Genomic DNA, 12,294 nt, shown 5'->3' with positions numbered 1-12,294 from the left:
GTCCTGATGGTAGTAGGTACCAGGTAGAGGGCTGGGTTCCCCTGGGTTCTGTTGGTAGTAGGTACCAGGTAGAGGGTTGGGTTCCCCTGGGTCCTGATGGTAGTAGGTACCAGGTAGAGGGCTGGGTTCCCCTGGGTCCTGATGGTAGTAGGTACCAGGTAGAGGGCTGGGTTCCCCTGGGTCCTGATAGTAGTAGGTACCAGGTAGAGGGCTGGGTTCCCCTGGGTCCTGATGATAGTAGGTACCAGGTAGAGGGCTGGGTCCTGATGGTAGTAGGTACCAGGTAGCGGGCTGGGTTCCCCTGGGTCCTGATGGTAGTAGGTACCAGGTAGAGAGCTGGGTTCCCCTGGGTCCTGATGGTAGTAGGTACCAGGTAGAGGGCTGGGTTCCCCTGGGTCCTGATGGTAGTAGGTACCAGGTAGAGGGCTAGGTTCCCCTGGGTCCTGATGGTAGTAGGTACCAGGTAGAGGGCTGGTTCCCCTGGGTCCTGATGGTAGTAGGTACCAGGAAGAGGGTTGGGTTCCCCTGGGTCCTGATGGTAGTAGGTACCAGGTAGAGGGTTGGGTTCCCCTGGGTCCTGATGGTAGTAGGTACCAGGTAGAGGGCTGGGTTCCCCTGGGTCCTGATGGTAGTAGGTACCAGGTAGAGGGCTGGGTTCCCCTGGGTCCTGATGGTAGTAGGTACCAGGTAGAGGGTTGGGTTCCCCTGGGTCCTGATGGTAGTAGGTACCAGGTAGAGGGCTGGGTTCCCCTGGGTCCTGATGGTAGTAGGTACCAGGTAGAGGGCTGGGTTCTGATGGTAGTAGGTACCAGGTAGAGGGCTGGGTCCTGATGGTAGTAGGTACCAGGTAGTGGGCTGGGTTCCCCTGGGTCCTGATGGTAGTAGGTACCAGGTAGAGGGCTGGGTTCCCCTGGGTCCTGATGGTAGTAGGTACCAGGTAGAGGGCTGGGTTCCCCTGGGTCCTGATGGTAGTAGGTACCAGGTAGAGGGTTGGGTTCCCCTGGGTCCTGATGGTAGTAGGTACCAGGTAGAGGGCTGGGTTCCCCTGGGTCCTGATGGTAGTAGGTACCAGGTAGAGGGCTGGGTTCTGATGGTAGTAGGTACCAGGTAGAGGGCTGGGTCCTGATGGTAGTAGGTACCAGGTAGTGGGCTGGGTTCCCCTGGGTCCTGATGGTAGTAGGTACCAGGTAGAGGGCTGGGTTCCCCTGGGTCCTGATGGTAGTAGGTACCAGGTAGAGGGCTGGGTTCTGATGGTAGTAGGTACCAGGTAGAGGGCTGGGTCCTGATGGTAGTAGGTACCAGGTAGTGGGCTGGGTTCCCCTGGGTCCTGATGGTAGTAGGTACCAGGTAGAGGGCTGGGTTCCCCTGGGTCCTGATGGTAGTAGGTACCAGGTAGAGGGCTGGGTTCTGATGGTAGTAGGTACCAGGTAGAGGGCTGGGTCCTGATGGTAGTAGGTACCAGGTAGTGGGCTGGGTTCCCCTGGGTCCTGATGGTAGTAGGTACCAGGTAGAGGGCTGGGTTCCCCTGGGTCCTGATGGTAGTAGGTACCAGGTAGAGGGCTGGGTTCCCCTGGGTCCTGATGGTAGTAGGTACCAGGAAGAGGGTTGGGTTCCCCTGGGTCCTGATGGTAGTAGGTACCAGGTAGAGGGCTGGGTCCCCCTGGGTCCTGATGGTAGTAGGTACCAGGTAGAGGGTTGGGTTCCCCTGGGTCCTGATGGTAGTAGGTACCAGGTAGAAAGCTGGGTTCCCCTGGGTCCTGATGGTAGTAGGTACCAGGTAGAGGGTTGGGTTCCCCTGGGTCCTGATGGTAGTAGGTACCAGGTAGAGGGCTGGGTTCCCCTGGGTCCTGATGGTAGTAGGTACCAGGTAGAGGGCTGGGTTCCCCTGGGTCCTGATGGTAGTAGGTACCAGGTAGAGGGCCGGGTTCCCCTGGGTCCTGATGGTAGTAGGTACCAGGTAGAGGGCTGGGTTCCCCTGGGTCCTGATGGTAGTAGGTACCAGGTAGAGGGCTGGGTTCCCCTGGGTCCTGATGGTAGTAGGTACCAGGTAGAGGGCTGGGTTCCCCTGGGTCCTGATGGTAGTAGGTACCAGGTAGAGGGTTGGGTTCCCCTGGGTCCTGATGGTAGTAGGTACCAGGTAGAGAGCTGGGTTCCCCTGGGTCCTGATGGTAGTAGGTACCAGGTAGAGGGCTGGGTTCCCCTGGGTCCTGATGGTAGTAGGTACCAGGTAGAGGGCTGGTTCCCCTGGGTCCCACCATGTGATTGGCTGGTCCTGACCCTGAGTGTGTCCATGTGATTGGCTGGTCCTGACCCATGTTGAGTGTGTCCCACCATGTGATTGGCTGGTCCTGACCCATGTTGAGTGTGTCCATGTGATTGGCTGGTCCTGACCCATATTGAGTGTGTCCCACCACGGGATTGGCTGGTCCTGACCCATATTGAGTGTATCCCACCATGTGATTGGCTGGTCCTGACCCATATTGAGTGTATCCCACCATGTGATTGGCTGGTCCTGACCCATATGGAGTGTATCCCACCATGTGATTGGCTGGTCCTGACCCATATGGAGTGTATCCCACCATGTGATTGGCTGGTCCTGACCCATATGGAGTGTATCCCACCATGTGATTGGCTGGTCCTGACCCATATGTAGTGTATCCCACCATGTGATTGGCTGGTCCTGACCCATATGGAGTGTATCCCACCATGTGATTGGCTGGTCCTGACCCATGTTGAGTGTGTCCCACCACGTGATTGGCTGTATTCTCCTGTTTGTCCAGGGATGACGTGCAGGAAAGCCACCGACCCGGTAGACTGGTCTCCTCTGGTTCTTGGCCTGCTCACTCTGCTGAAGCAGTTCCACTCCAGATACACAGAGCAGTTCCTGGCTCTCATTGGGCAATTCATACGCTCCATCATGGAACAGTGCACCAGGTGCGTTTTGATTGATTAGGTGTTTGATTGATTAGTTGTTTGATTGATTAGTTGAGTGATTGATTAGTTGATTGATTGATTAGTTGAGTGATTGATTGGTTGAGTGATTGATTAGTTGTTTGATTGATTAGTTGATTGATTGATTAGTTGATTGATTGATTAGTTGAGTGATTGATTTGTGTGAGTGATTGATTTGTTGAGTGATTGATTTGTGTGAGTGATTGATTTGTGTGAGTGATTGATTTGTGTAGTGATTGATTTGTTGAGTGATTGATTTGTTGAGTGATTGATTTGTTGAGTGATTGATTTGTTGATTGGTTGAGTGATTGATTTGTTGATTGGTTGAGTGATTGATTTGTTGATTGGTTGAGTGATTGATTTGTTGATTGGTTGATTTGTTGAGTGATTGATTGGTTGATTGGTTGAGTGATTGATTGGTTGAGTGATTGATTTGTTGAGTGATTGATTGGTTGAGTGATTGATTGGTTGATTTGTTTTGTTGAGTGATTGATTTGTTGAGTGATTGATTTGTTGAGTGATTGATTTGTTGATTGGTTGATTTGTTGATTGATTGATTTGTTGAGTGATTGATTGGTTGATTGGTTGAGTGATTGATTGGTTGAGTGATTGATTTGTTGAGTGATTGATTGGTTGAGTGATTGATTGGTTGATTTGTTTTGTTGAGTGATTGATTTGTTGAGTGATTGATTTGTTGATTGATCGATTTGTTGATTGATTGATTGATTGATTGATTTGCCAGTTTAAAAACCTCACATATTCACATTAATTTTAAGAGCGTAAACAGTGATATCACAGTAAAGTCAGATGTATTTCTATATAATACATGTATTGCTAGTGAACGTTGCCCAGGGCTGCTATTTCAAACAGCTCTTTCTTGCAACAAAAAAAACTAACGTTCCCTCCATAGATCTAATCTGTATAAATACCATTTGAATGCTAAAAAAAATGAAGTACATTTTCGTGGATCACTGTGTTATTATATGTGGATTATATTCTGCTTCAAATGGAATGAAATGTAGATTTTGGGTAAATAATTATTTTACAGTCAGAAGATCCCGGACATGCCGTCCGATGTGGTGGGAGCTCTGATGTTTCTGGAGGATTACGTACGCTACACCAAACTGCCTCGCAAGGTAGGATTAGATTAGGATTGGATTAGGATAAAATTGGATTAGGATTGGATTAGGATTGGATTAGGATTAGATTAGGATTAGATTAGGATTGGATTAGGATTGGATTAGGACTAGATTAGGATTGGATTAGGACTGGATTAGGATAGGATTAGGATTGGATTAGGATTGGATTAGATTTGGATTGGATTAGGATTGGATTAGGATCAGGATTAGATTCGGGTTGGATTAGGATTGGATTAAATTAGGACTAGATTAGGTTTAGGTTAGGATTGGATTTGGATTTGGATTAGGGTTGGATTAGGTTTAGATTAGGATTGGATTAGGACTAGATTCGGATTGGATTGGATTAGGGTTGGATTAGGATTGGATTAGGGTTGGATTGGATTCGATTAGGATTAGCAACAACACCCATGGAGGGGAAAAATACTATAGATATTCATCTGGAATATTACATTTTACATGCAAATAATAATCTGTTGTTTTTCTGTCTTTAAAGGTGGCCGAGGCCCACGTGCCAAGTTTCATCTTTGACGAGTTCAGGACAGTCCTGTGAAGATCTGGATAAAGGCCTCGAGTTCAGGACAGTCCTGTGAAGATCTGGATAAAGGCCTCGAGTTCAGGACAGTCCTGTGAAGATCTGGATAAAGGCCTCGAGTTCAGGACAGTCCTGTGAAGATCTGGATAAAGGCCTCGAGTTCAGGACAGTCCTGTGAAGATCTGGATAAAGGCCTCGAGTTCAGGACAGTCCTGTGAAGATCTGGATAAAGGCCTCGAGTTCAGGACTGTCCTGTGAAGATCTGGATAAAGGCCTCGAGTTCAGGACTGTCCTGTGAAGATCTGGATAAAGGCCTCGAGTTCAGGACAGTCCTGTGAAGATCTGGATAAAGGCCTCGAGTTCAGGACTGTCCTGTGAAGATCTAGACAAAGGCTTCTTGGTTTAACTTTCTGTTGATTCCTTCATTTTGACTTTAATTAATCTCTTGGTTATGTAATGACCTTTAATGTGCTAGTGCTTTAGTAACACTGTAAATAGTTGGATGGTTTTTAATAACATCATGTGTTACCAGCTTTGGTATAATGTCACTGTGGTAATATGTCATTAATTAAATACAAAAGAGGCTTTGAATAAATCTAATTGTATATAATTTTGTTGAATTTTTAAATTTCATATAACATAACTTTTTTTTTAAACATTTTAAAATCCAAGCAATTTACAGTAGTTTTGGTGTCTTTTATTTTGAAGAAATGTCTGGCTGGACTTCCTCCTTCTTCAATGAGACTGGATTCATTGGTCATCAACCTATTTCAGGTTACAAAAAACAGGCAAAATGTTGACAACTAGAAGACATCACCAGCATGTCAAGTAGAAGCTTAGCTCCCAGTGTCTCCCGTTTTTAATTCAACACAGGTCGCTTAGACCGTGGTGTTCTCAGTCCTTTCTCTCGTCTCCTGATCCAGATGCTGAACACAGGAATAAAACCACGAGGGGGAATGATTGGTATCTACTCCGATACCCGATGTTAATCTGTTCAACATGACAACATGGTAACTAATACATGTGGTGTCGTTACCTGAGTTTTAGACAAAGCAGTAATCTAAGTCCCCTGACTTGGTTTCAAGTGTCTGTGTAGGTACAGGGGTTACCTGACTTGGTGTCTGTGGGTATAGGGGTTACCTGACTTGGTGTCAGGTGTGGGTACAGAGGTTACCTGACTTGGTGTCTGTAGGTATAGGGGTTACCTGACTTGGTGTCTGTGGGTACAGGGGTTACCTGACTTGGTGTCTGTGGGTACAGGGGTTACCTGACTTGGTGTCTGTGGGAATAGGGGTTACCTGACTTGGTGTCTGTGTGGGTACAGGGGTTACCTGACTTGGTGTCTGTGGGTATAGGGGTTACCTGACTTGGTGTCTGTGGGTATAGGGGTTACCTGACTTGGTGTCTGTGGGTATAGGGGTTACCTGACTTGGTGTCTGTGGGTACAGGGGTTACCTGACTTGGTGTCTGTGTGGGTACAGGGGTTACCTGACTTGGTGTCTGTGTGGGTATAGGGGTTACCTGACTTGGTGTCTGTGTGGGTACAGGGGTTACCTGACTTGGTGTCAGGTGTCTGTGTGGGTACAGAGGTTACCTGACTTGGTGTCTGTGGGTATAGGGGTTACCTGACTTGGTGTCAGGTGTCTGTGGGGGTACAGGGGTTACCTGACTTGGTGTCTGTGTGGGTACAGAGGTTACCTGACTTGGTGTCAGGTGTCTGTGTGGGTACAGGGGTTACCTGACTTGGTGTCAGGTGTCTGTGTGGGTACAGGGGTTACCTGACTTGGTGTCAGGTGTCTGTGTGGGTACAGGGGTTACCTGACTTGGTGTCAGGTGTCTGTGTGGGTACAGGGGTTACCTGACTTGGTGTCTGTAGGTATAGGGGTTACCTGACTTGGTGTATGTGTGGGTACAGGGGTTACCTGACTTGGTGTCAGGTGTCTGTGTGGGTACAGGGGTTACCTGACTTGGTGTCAGGTGTCTGTGTGGGTACAGGGGTTACCTGACTTGGTGTCAGGTGTCTGTGTGGGTACAGGGGTTACCTGACTTGGTGTCAGGTGTCTGTGTGGGTACAGGGGTTACCTGACTTGGTGTCTGTGTGGGTACAGGGGTTACCTGACTTGGTGTCAGGTGTCTGTGTGGGTACAGGGGTTACCTGACTTGGTGTCAGGTGTCTGTGTGGGTACAGGGGTTACCTGACTTGGTGTCTGTGTGGGTACAGGGGTTACCTGACTTGGTGTCTGTGTGGGTACAGAGGTTACCTGACTTGGTGTCTGTGTGGGTACAGGGGTTACCTGACTTGGTGTCTGTGTGGGTACAGGGGTTACCTGACTTGGTGTCAGGTGTCTGTGTGGGTACAGGGGTTACCTGACTTGGTGTCAGGTGTCTGTGTGGGTACAGGGGTTACCTGACTTGGTGTCTGTGTGGGTACAGGGGTTACCTGTCTTGGTGTCAGGTGTCTGTGTGGGTACAGAGGTTACCTGACTTGGTGTCTGTGTGGGTACAGGGGTTACCTGACTTGGTGTCTGTGTGGGTACAGGGGTTACCTGACTTGGTGTCTGTGTGGGTACAGGGGTTACCTGACTTGGTGTCTGTGTGGGTACAGGGGTTACCTGACTTGGTGTCTGTGTGGGTACAGGGGTTACCTGACTTGGTGTCTGTGTGGGTACAGGGGTTACCTGACTTGGTGTCAGGTGTCTGTGTGGGTACAGAGGTTACCTGACTTGGTGTCTGTAGGTATAGGGGTTACCTGACTTGGTGTCTGTGGGTACAGGGGTTACCTGACTTGGTGTCTGTGGGTACAGGGGTTACCTGACTTGGTGTCTGTGGGAATAGGGGTTACCTGACTTGGTGTCTGTGTGGGTACAGGGGTTACCTGACTTGGTGTCTGTGGGTATAGGGGTTACCTGACTTGGTGTCTGTGGGTATAGGGGTTACCTGACTTGGTGTCTGTGGGTATAGGGGTTACCTGACTTGGTGTCTGTGGGTACAGGGGTTACCTGACTTGGTGTCTGTGTGGGTACAGGGGTTACCTGACTTGGTGTCTGTGTGGGTATAGGGGTTACCTGACTTGGTGTCTGTGTGGGTACAGGGGTTACCTGACTTGGTGTCAGGTGTCTGTGTGGGTACAGAGGTTACCTGACTTGGTGTCTGTGGGTATAGGGGTTACCTGACTTGGTGTCAGGTGTCTGTGGGGGTACAGGGGTTACCTGACTTGGTGTCTGTGTGGGTACAGAGGTTACCTGACTTGGTGTCTGTAGGTATAGGGGTTACCTGACTTGGTGTCTGTGTGGGTACAGGGGTTACCTGACTTGGTGTCAGGTGTCTGTGTGGGTACAGGGGTTACCTGACTTGGTGTCAGGTGTCTGTGTGGGTACAGGGGTTACCTGACTTGGTGTCAGGTGTCTGTGTGGGTACAGGGGTTACCTGACTTGGTGTCTGTGTGGGTACAGGGGTTACCTGACTTGGTGTCAGGTGTCTGTGTGGGTACAGGGGTTACCTGACTTGGTGTCAGGTGTCTGTGTGGGTACAGGGGTTACCTGACTTGGTGTCTGTGTGGGTACAGGGGTTACCTGACTTGGTGTCTGTGTGGGTACAGAGGTTACCTGACTTGGTGTCTGTGTGGGTACAGGGGTTACCTGACTTGGTGTCTGTGTGGGTACAGGGGTTACCTGACTTGGTGTCAGGTGTCTGTGTGGGTACAGGGGTTACCTGACTTGGTGTCAGGTGTCTGTGTGGGTACAGGGGTTACCTGACTTGGTGTCTGTGTGGGTACAGGGGTTACCTGACTTGGTGTCAGGTGTCTGTGTGGGTACAGAGGTTACCTGACTTGGTGTCTGTGTGGGTACAGGGGTTACCTGACTTGGTGTCTGTGTGGGTACAGGGGTTACCTGACTTGGTGTCTGTGTGGGTACAGGGGTTACCTGACTTGGTGTCTGTAGGTATAGGGGTTACCTGACTTGGTGTCAGGTGTCTGTGTGGGTACAGGGGTTACCTGACTTGGTGTCAGGTGTCTGTGTGGGTACAGGGGTTACCTGACTTGGTGTCTGTGGGTACAGGGGTTACCTGACTTCAGGTGTCTGTGTGGGTACAGGGTTACCTGACTTGGTGTCTGTGTGGGTACAGGGTTACCTGACTTGGTGTCTGTGTGGGTACAGGGGTTACCTGACTTGGTGTCAGGTGTCTGTGTGGGTACAGGGGTTACCTGACTTGGTGTCTGTGTGGGTACAGGGGTTACCTGACTTGGTGTCTGTGTGGGTACAGGGGTTACCTGACTTGGTGTCAGGTGTCTGTGTGGGTACAGGGGTTACCTGACTTGGTGTCAGGTGTCTGTGTGGGTACAGGGGTTACCTGACTTGGTGTCTGTGTGGGTACAGGGGTTACCTGACTTGGTGTCTGTGTGGGTACAGGGGTTACCTGACTTGGTGTTTGTGGGTACAGGGGTTACCTGACTGTCAGGTGTCTGTGTGGGTACAGGGGTTACCTGACTTGGTGTCTGTGGGTATAGGGTTACCTGACTTGGTGTCTGTGTGGGTACAGGGGTTACCTGACTTGGTGTCTGTGTGGGTACAGGGGTTACCTGACTTGGTTCAGGTGTCTGTGTGGGTACAGGGTTACCTGACTTGGTGTCTGTGTGGGTACAGGGGTTACCTGACTTGGTGTCTGTGTGGGTACAGGGGTTACCTGACTTGGTGTCAGGTGTCTGTGTGGGTACAGGGGTTACCTGACTTGGTGTCAGGTGTCTGTGTGGGTACAGGGGTTACCTGACTTGGTGTCTGTAGGTATAGGGGTTACCTGACTTGGTGTCAGGTGTCTGTGTGGGTACAGGGGTTACCTGACTTGGTGTCTGTAGGTATAGGGGTTACCTGACTTGGTGTCAGGTGTCTGTGTGGGTATAGGGGTTACCTGACTTGGTGTCAGGTGTCTGTGTGGGTACAGGGGTTACCTGACTTGGTGTCTGTGTGGGTACAGGGGTTACCTGACTTGGTGTCTGTGTGGGTACAGGGGTTACCTGACTTGGTGTCAGGTGTCTGTGTGGGTACAGGGGTTACCTGACTTGGTGTCTGTAGGTATAGGGGTTACCTGACTTGGTGTCAGGTGTCTGTGTGGGTACAGGGGTTACCTGACTTGGTGTCTGTAGGTATAGGGGTTACCTGACTTGGTGTCAGGTGTCTGTGTGGGTATAGGGGTTACCTGACTTGGTGTCAGGTGTCTGTGTGGGTACAGGGGTTACCTGACTTGGTGTCTGTAGGTATAGGGGTTACCTGACTTGGTGTCAGGTGTCTGTGTGGGTACAGGGGTTACCTGACTTGGTGTCTGTGTGGGTACAGGGGTTACCTGACTTGGTGTCTGTGTGGGTACAGGGGTTACCTGACTTGGTGTCAGGTGTCTGTGTGGGTACAGGGGTTACCTGACTTGGTGTCTGTGTGGGTACAGGGGTTACCTGACTTGGTGTCTGTAGGTATAGGGGTTACCTGACTTGGTGTCAGGTGTCTGTGTGGGTACAGGGGTTACCTGACTTGGTGTCAGGTGTCTGTGTGGGTATAGGGGTTACCTGACTTGGTGTCAGGTGTCTGTGTGGGTACAGGGGTTACCTGACTTGGTGTCTGTGTGGGTACAGGGGTTACCTGACTTGGTGTCTGTGGGTATAGGGGTTACCTGACTTGGTGTCAGGTGTCTGTGTGGGTACAGGGGTTACCTGACTTGGTGTCTGTGGGTATAGGGGTTACCTGACTTGGTGTCTGTGTGTATAGGGGTTACCTGACTTGGTGTCTGTGTGGGTACAGGGGTTACCTGACTTGGTGTCTGTGTGGGTACAGGGGTTACCTGACTTGGTGTCAGGTGTCTGTGTGGGTACAGAGGTTACCTGACTTGGTGTCTGTGTGGGTACAGGGGTTACCTGACTTGGTGTCTGTGTGGGTACAGGGGTTACCTGACTTGGTGTCTGTGTGGGTACAGGGGTTACCTGACTTGGTGTCAGGTGTCTGTGTGGGTACAGAGGTTACCTGACTTGGTGTCTGTGTGGGTACAGGGGTTACCTGACTTGGTGTCTGTGTGGGTACAGGGGTTACCTGACTTGGTGTCTGTGTGGGTACAGGGGTTACCTGACTTGGTGTCTGTGTGGGTACAGGGGTTACCTGACTTGGTGTCAGGTGTCTGTGTGGGTACAGGGGTTACCTGACTTGGTGTCTGTAGGTATAGGGGTTACCTGACTTGGTGTCAGGTGTCTGTGTGGGTACAGGGGTTACCTGACTTGGTGTCAGGTGTCTGTGTGGGTATAGGGGTTACCTGACTTGGTGTCAGGTGTCTGTGTGGGTACAGGGGTTACCTGACTTGGTGTCTGTGTGGGTACAGGGGTTACCTGACTTGGGGTCCAGTGTCTGTGTGGGTACAGGGGTTACCTGACTTGGTGTCTGTGGGTATAGGGGTTACCTGACTTGGTGTCTGTGGGTATAGGGGTTACCTGACTTGGTGTCAGGTGTCTGTGTGGGTACAGGGGTTACCTGACTTGGGGTCCAGTGTCTGTGTGGGTACAGGGGTTACCTGACTTGGTGTCAGGTGTCTGTGTGGGTATAGGGGTTACCTGACTTGGTGTCCAGTGTCTGTGTGGGTACAGGGGTTACCTGACTTGGTGTCTGTGTAGGTATAGGGGTTACCTGACTTGGTGTCCAGTGTCTGTGTGGGTATAGGGGTTACCTGACTTGGTGTCCAGTGTCTGTGTGGGTACAGGGGTTACCTGACTTGGTGTCCAGTGTCTGTGTGGGTACAGGGGTTACCTGACTTGGTGTCCAGTGTCTGTGTGGGTACAGGGGTTACCTGACTTGGTGTCAGGTGTCTGTGTGGGTACAGAGGTTACCTGACTTGGTGTCAGGTGTCTGTGTGGGTACAGAGGTTACCTGACTTGGTGTCAGGTGTCTGTGTGGGTACAGGGGTTACCTGATTTGGTGTCCAGTGTCTGTGTGGGTACAGAGGTTACCTGATTTGGTGTCCAGTGTCTGTGTGGGTACAGAGGTTTCCTCTATATGCTGTATAGTGACATTATGTATAGATATACCATTTCTAGAAGTTATATTCCTCATCTTAATGATACATTATGTATAGATATACCATTTCTAGAAGTTATATTCCTCATCTTAATGATACATTATGTATAGATATACAATTTCTAGAAGTCATATTCCTCATCTTAATGATACATTATGTATAGATGTACCATTTCTAGAAGTCATATTCCTCATCTTAATGATACATTATGTATAGATGTACCATTTCTAGAAGTCATATTCCTCATCTAATCTTGACATATTATGAGTTGAGATTTGGAAGGATGGCCTCGAGATTAGACCACACAGGTTAATGTAGCCCATCACAGGTCCCTGAGCCTGTGCAGGGAAGTATTTTGGAGTGCACTGTGATTGAATACGTATGATTAATAAATATATATATTTATTAATGTTTTTTTAGTTTACGTTTTTTATTTTGTATGATATCGTTTTCCCTCTTTCCCGAAATTGTATTTTTATTATTATTAATAGTTATCAATAATGTTGTTATTATCTTATTCAATACCCCGTCCAGCTGGTGGCGATAATGCACCCCTAACATTGGATGCAAACCGCCGTTAAACCCCATCGAAGAAGAAGAAGATTTAGACCACCTCAAGAGGAACCG

At 49.6% G+C, this 12,294-nt stretch overlaps 1 protein-coding gene across 1 annotated transcript in view; it reads left to right on the top strand.

Annotated features, from left to right (window-relative positions):
* LOC135574947 (WASH complex subunit 5-like) overlaps nt 1–5,233 on the top strand; it is an 86,962-nt gene extending 81,729 nt beyond the window's left edge. The window contains exons 26-28 of the mRNA XM_065027071.1: nt 2,781–2,934; nt 4,001–4,088; nt 4,585–5,233. Of these exons, the coding sequence (XP_064883143.1) occupies nt 2,781–2,934; nt 4,001–4,088; nt 4,585–4,641 (299 nt within the window). The 3' untranslated portion in view covers nt 4,642–5,233. The remainder of the gene's footprint in view (nt 1–2,780; nt 2,935–4,000; nt 4,089–4,584) is intronic.
* Nucleotides 5,234–12,294: the final 7,061 nt, after the last annotated feature.

This window comes from Oncorhynchus nerka, linkage group LG14 (assembly GCF_034236695.1).
Source record: "Oncorhynchus nerka isolate Pitt River linkage group LG14, Oner_Uvic_2.0, whole genome shotgun sequence".
In the NCBI taxonomy this organism is placed as follows: Eukaryota; Metazoa; Chordata; class Actinopteri; order Salmoniformes; family Salmonidae; genus Oncorhynchus; species Oncorhynchus nerka.
This window is presented reverse-complemented; position numbering and strand designations above follow the sequence as displayed.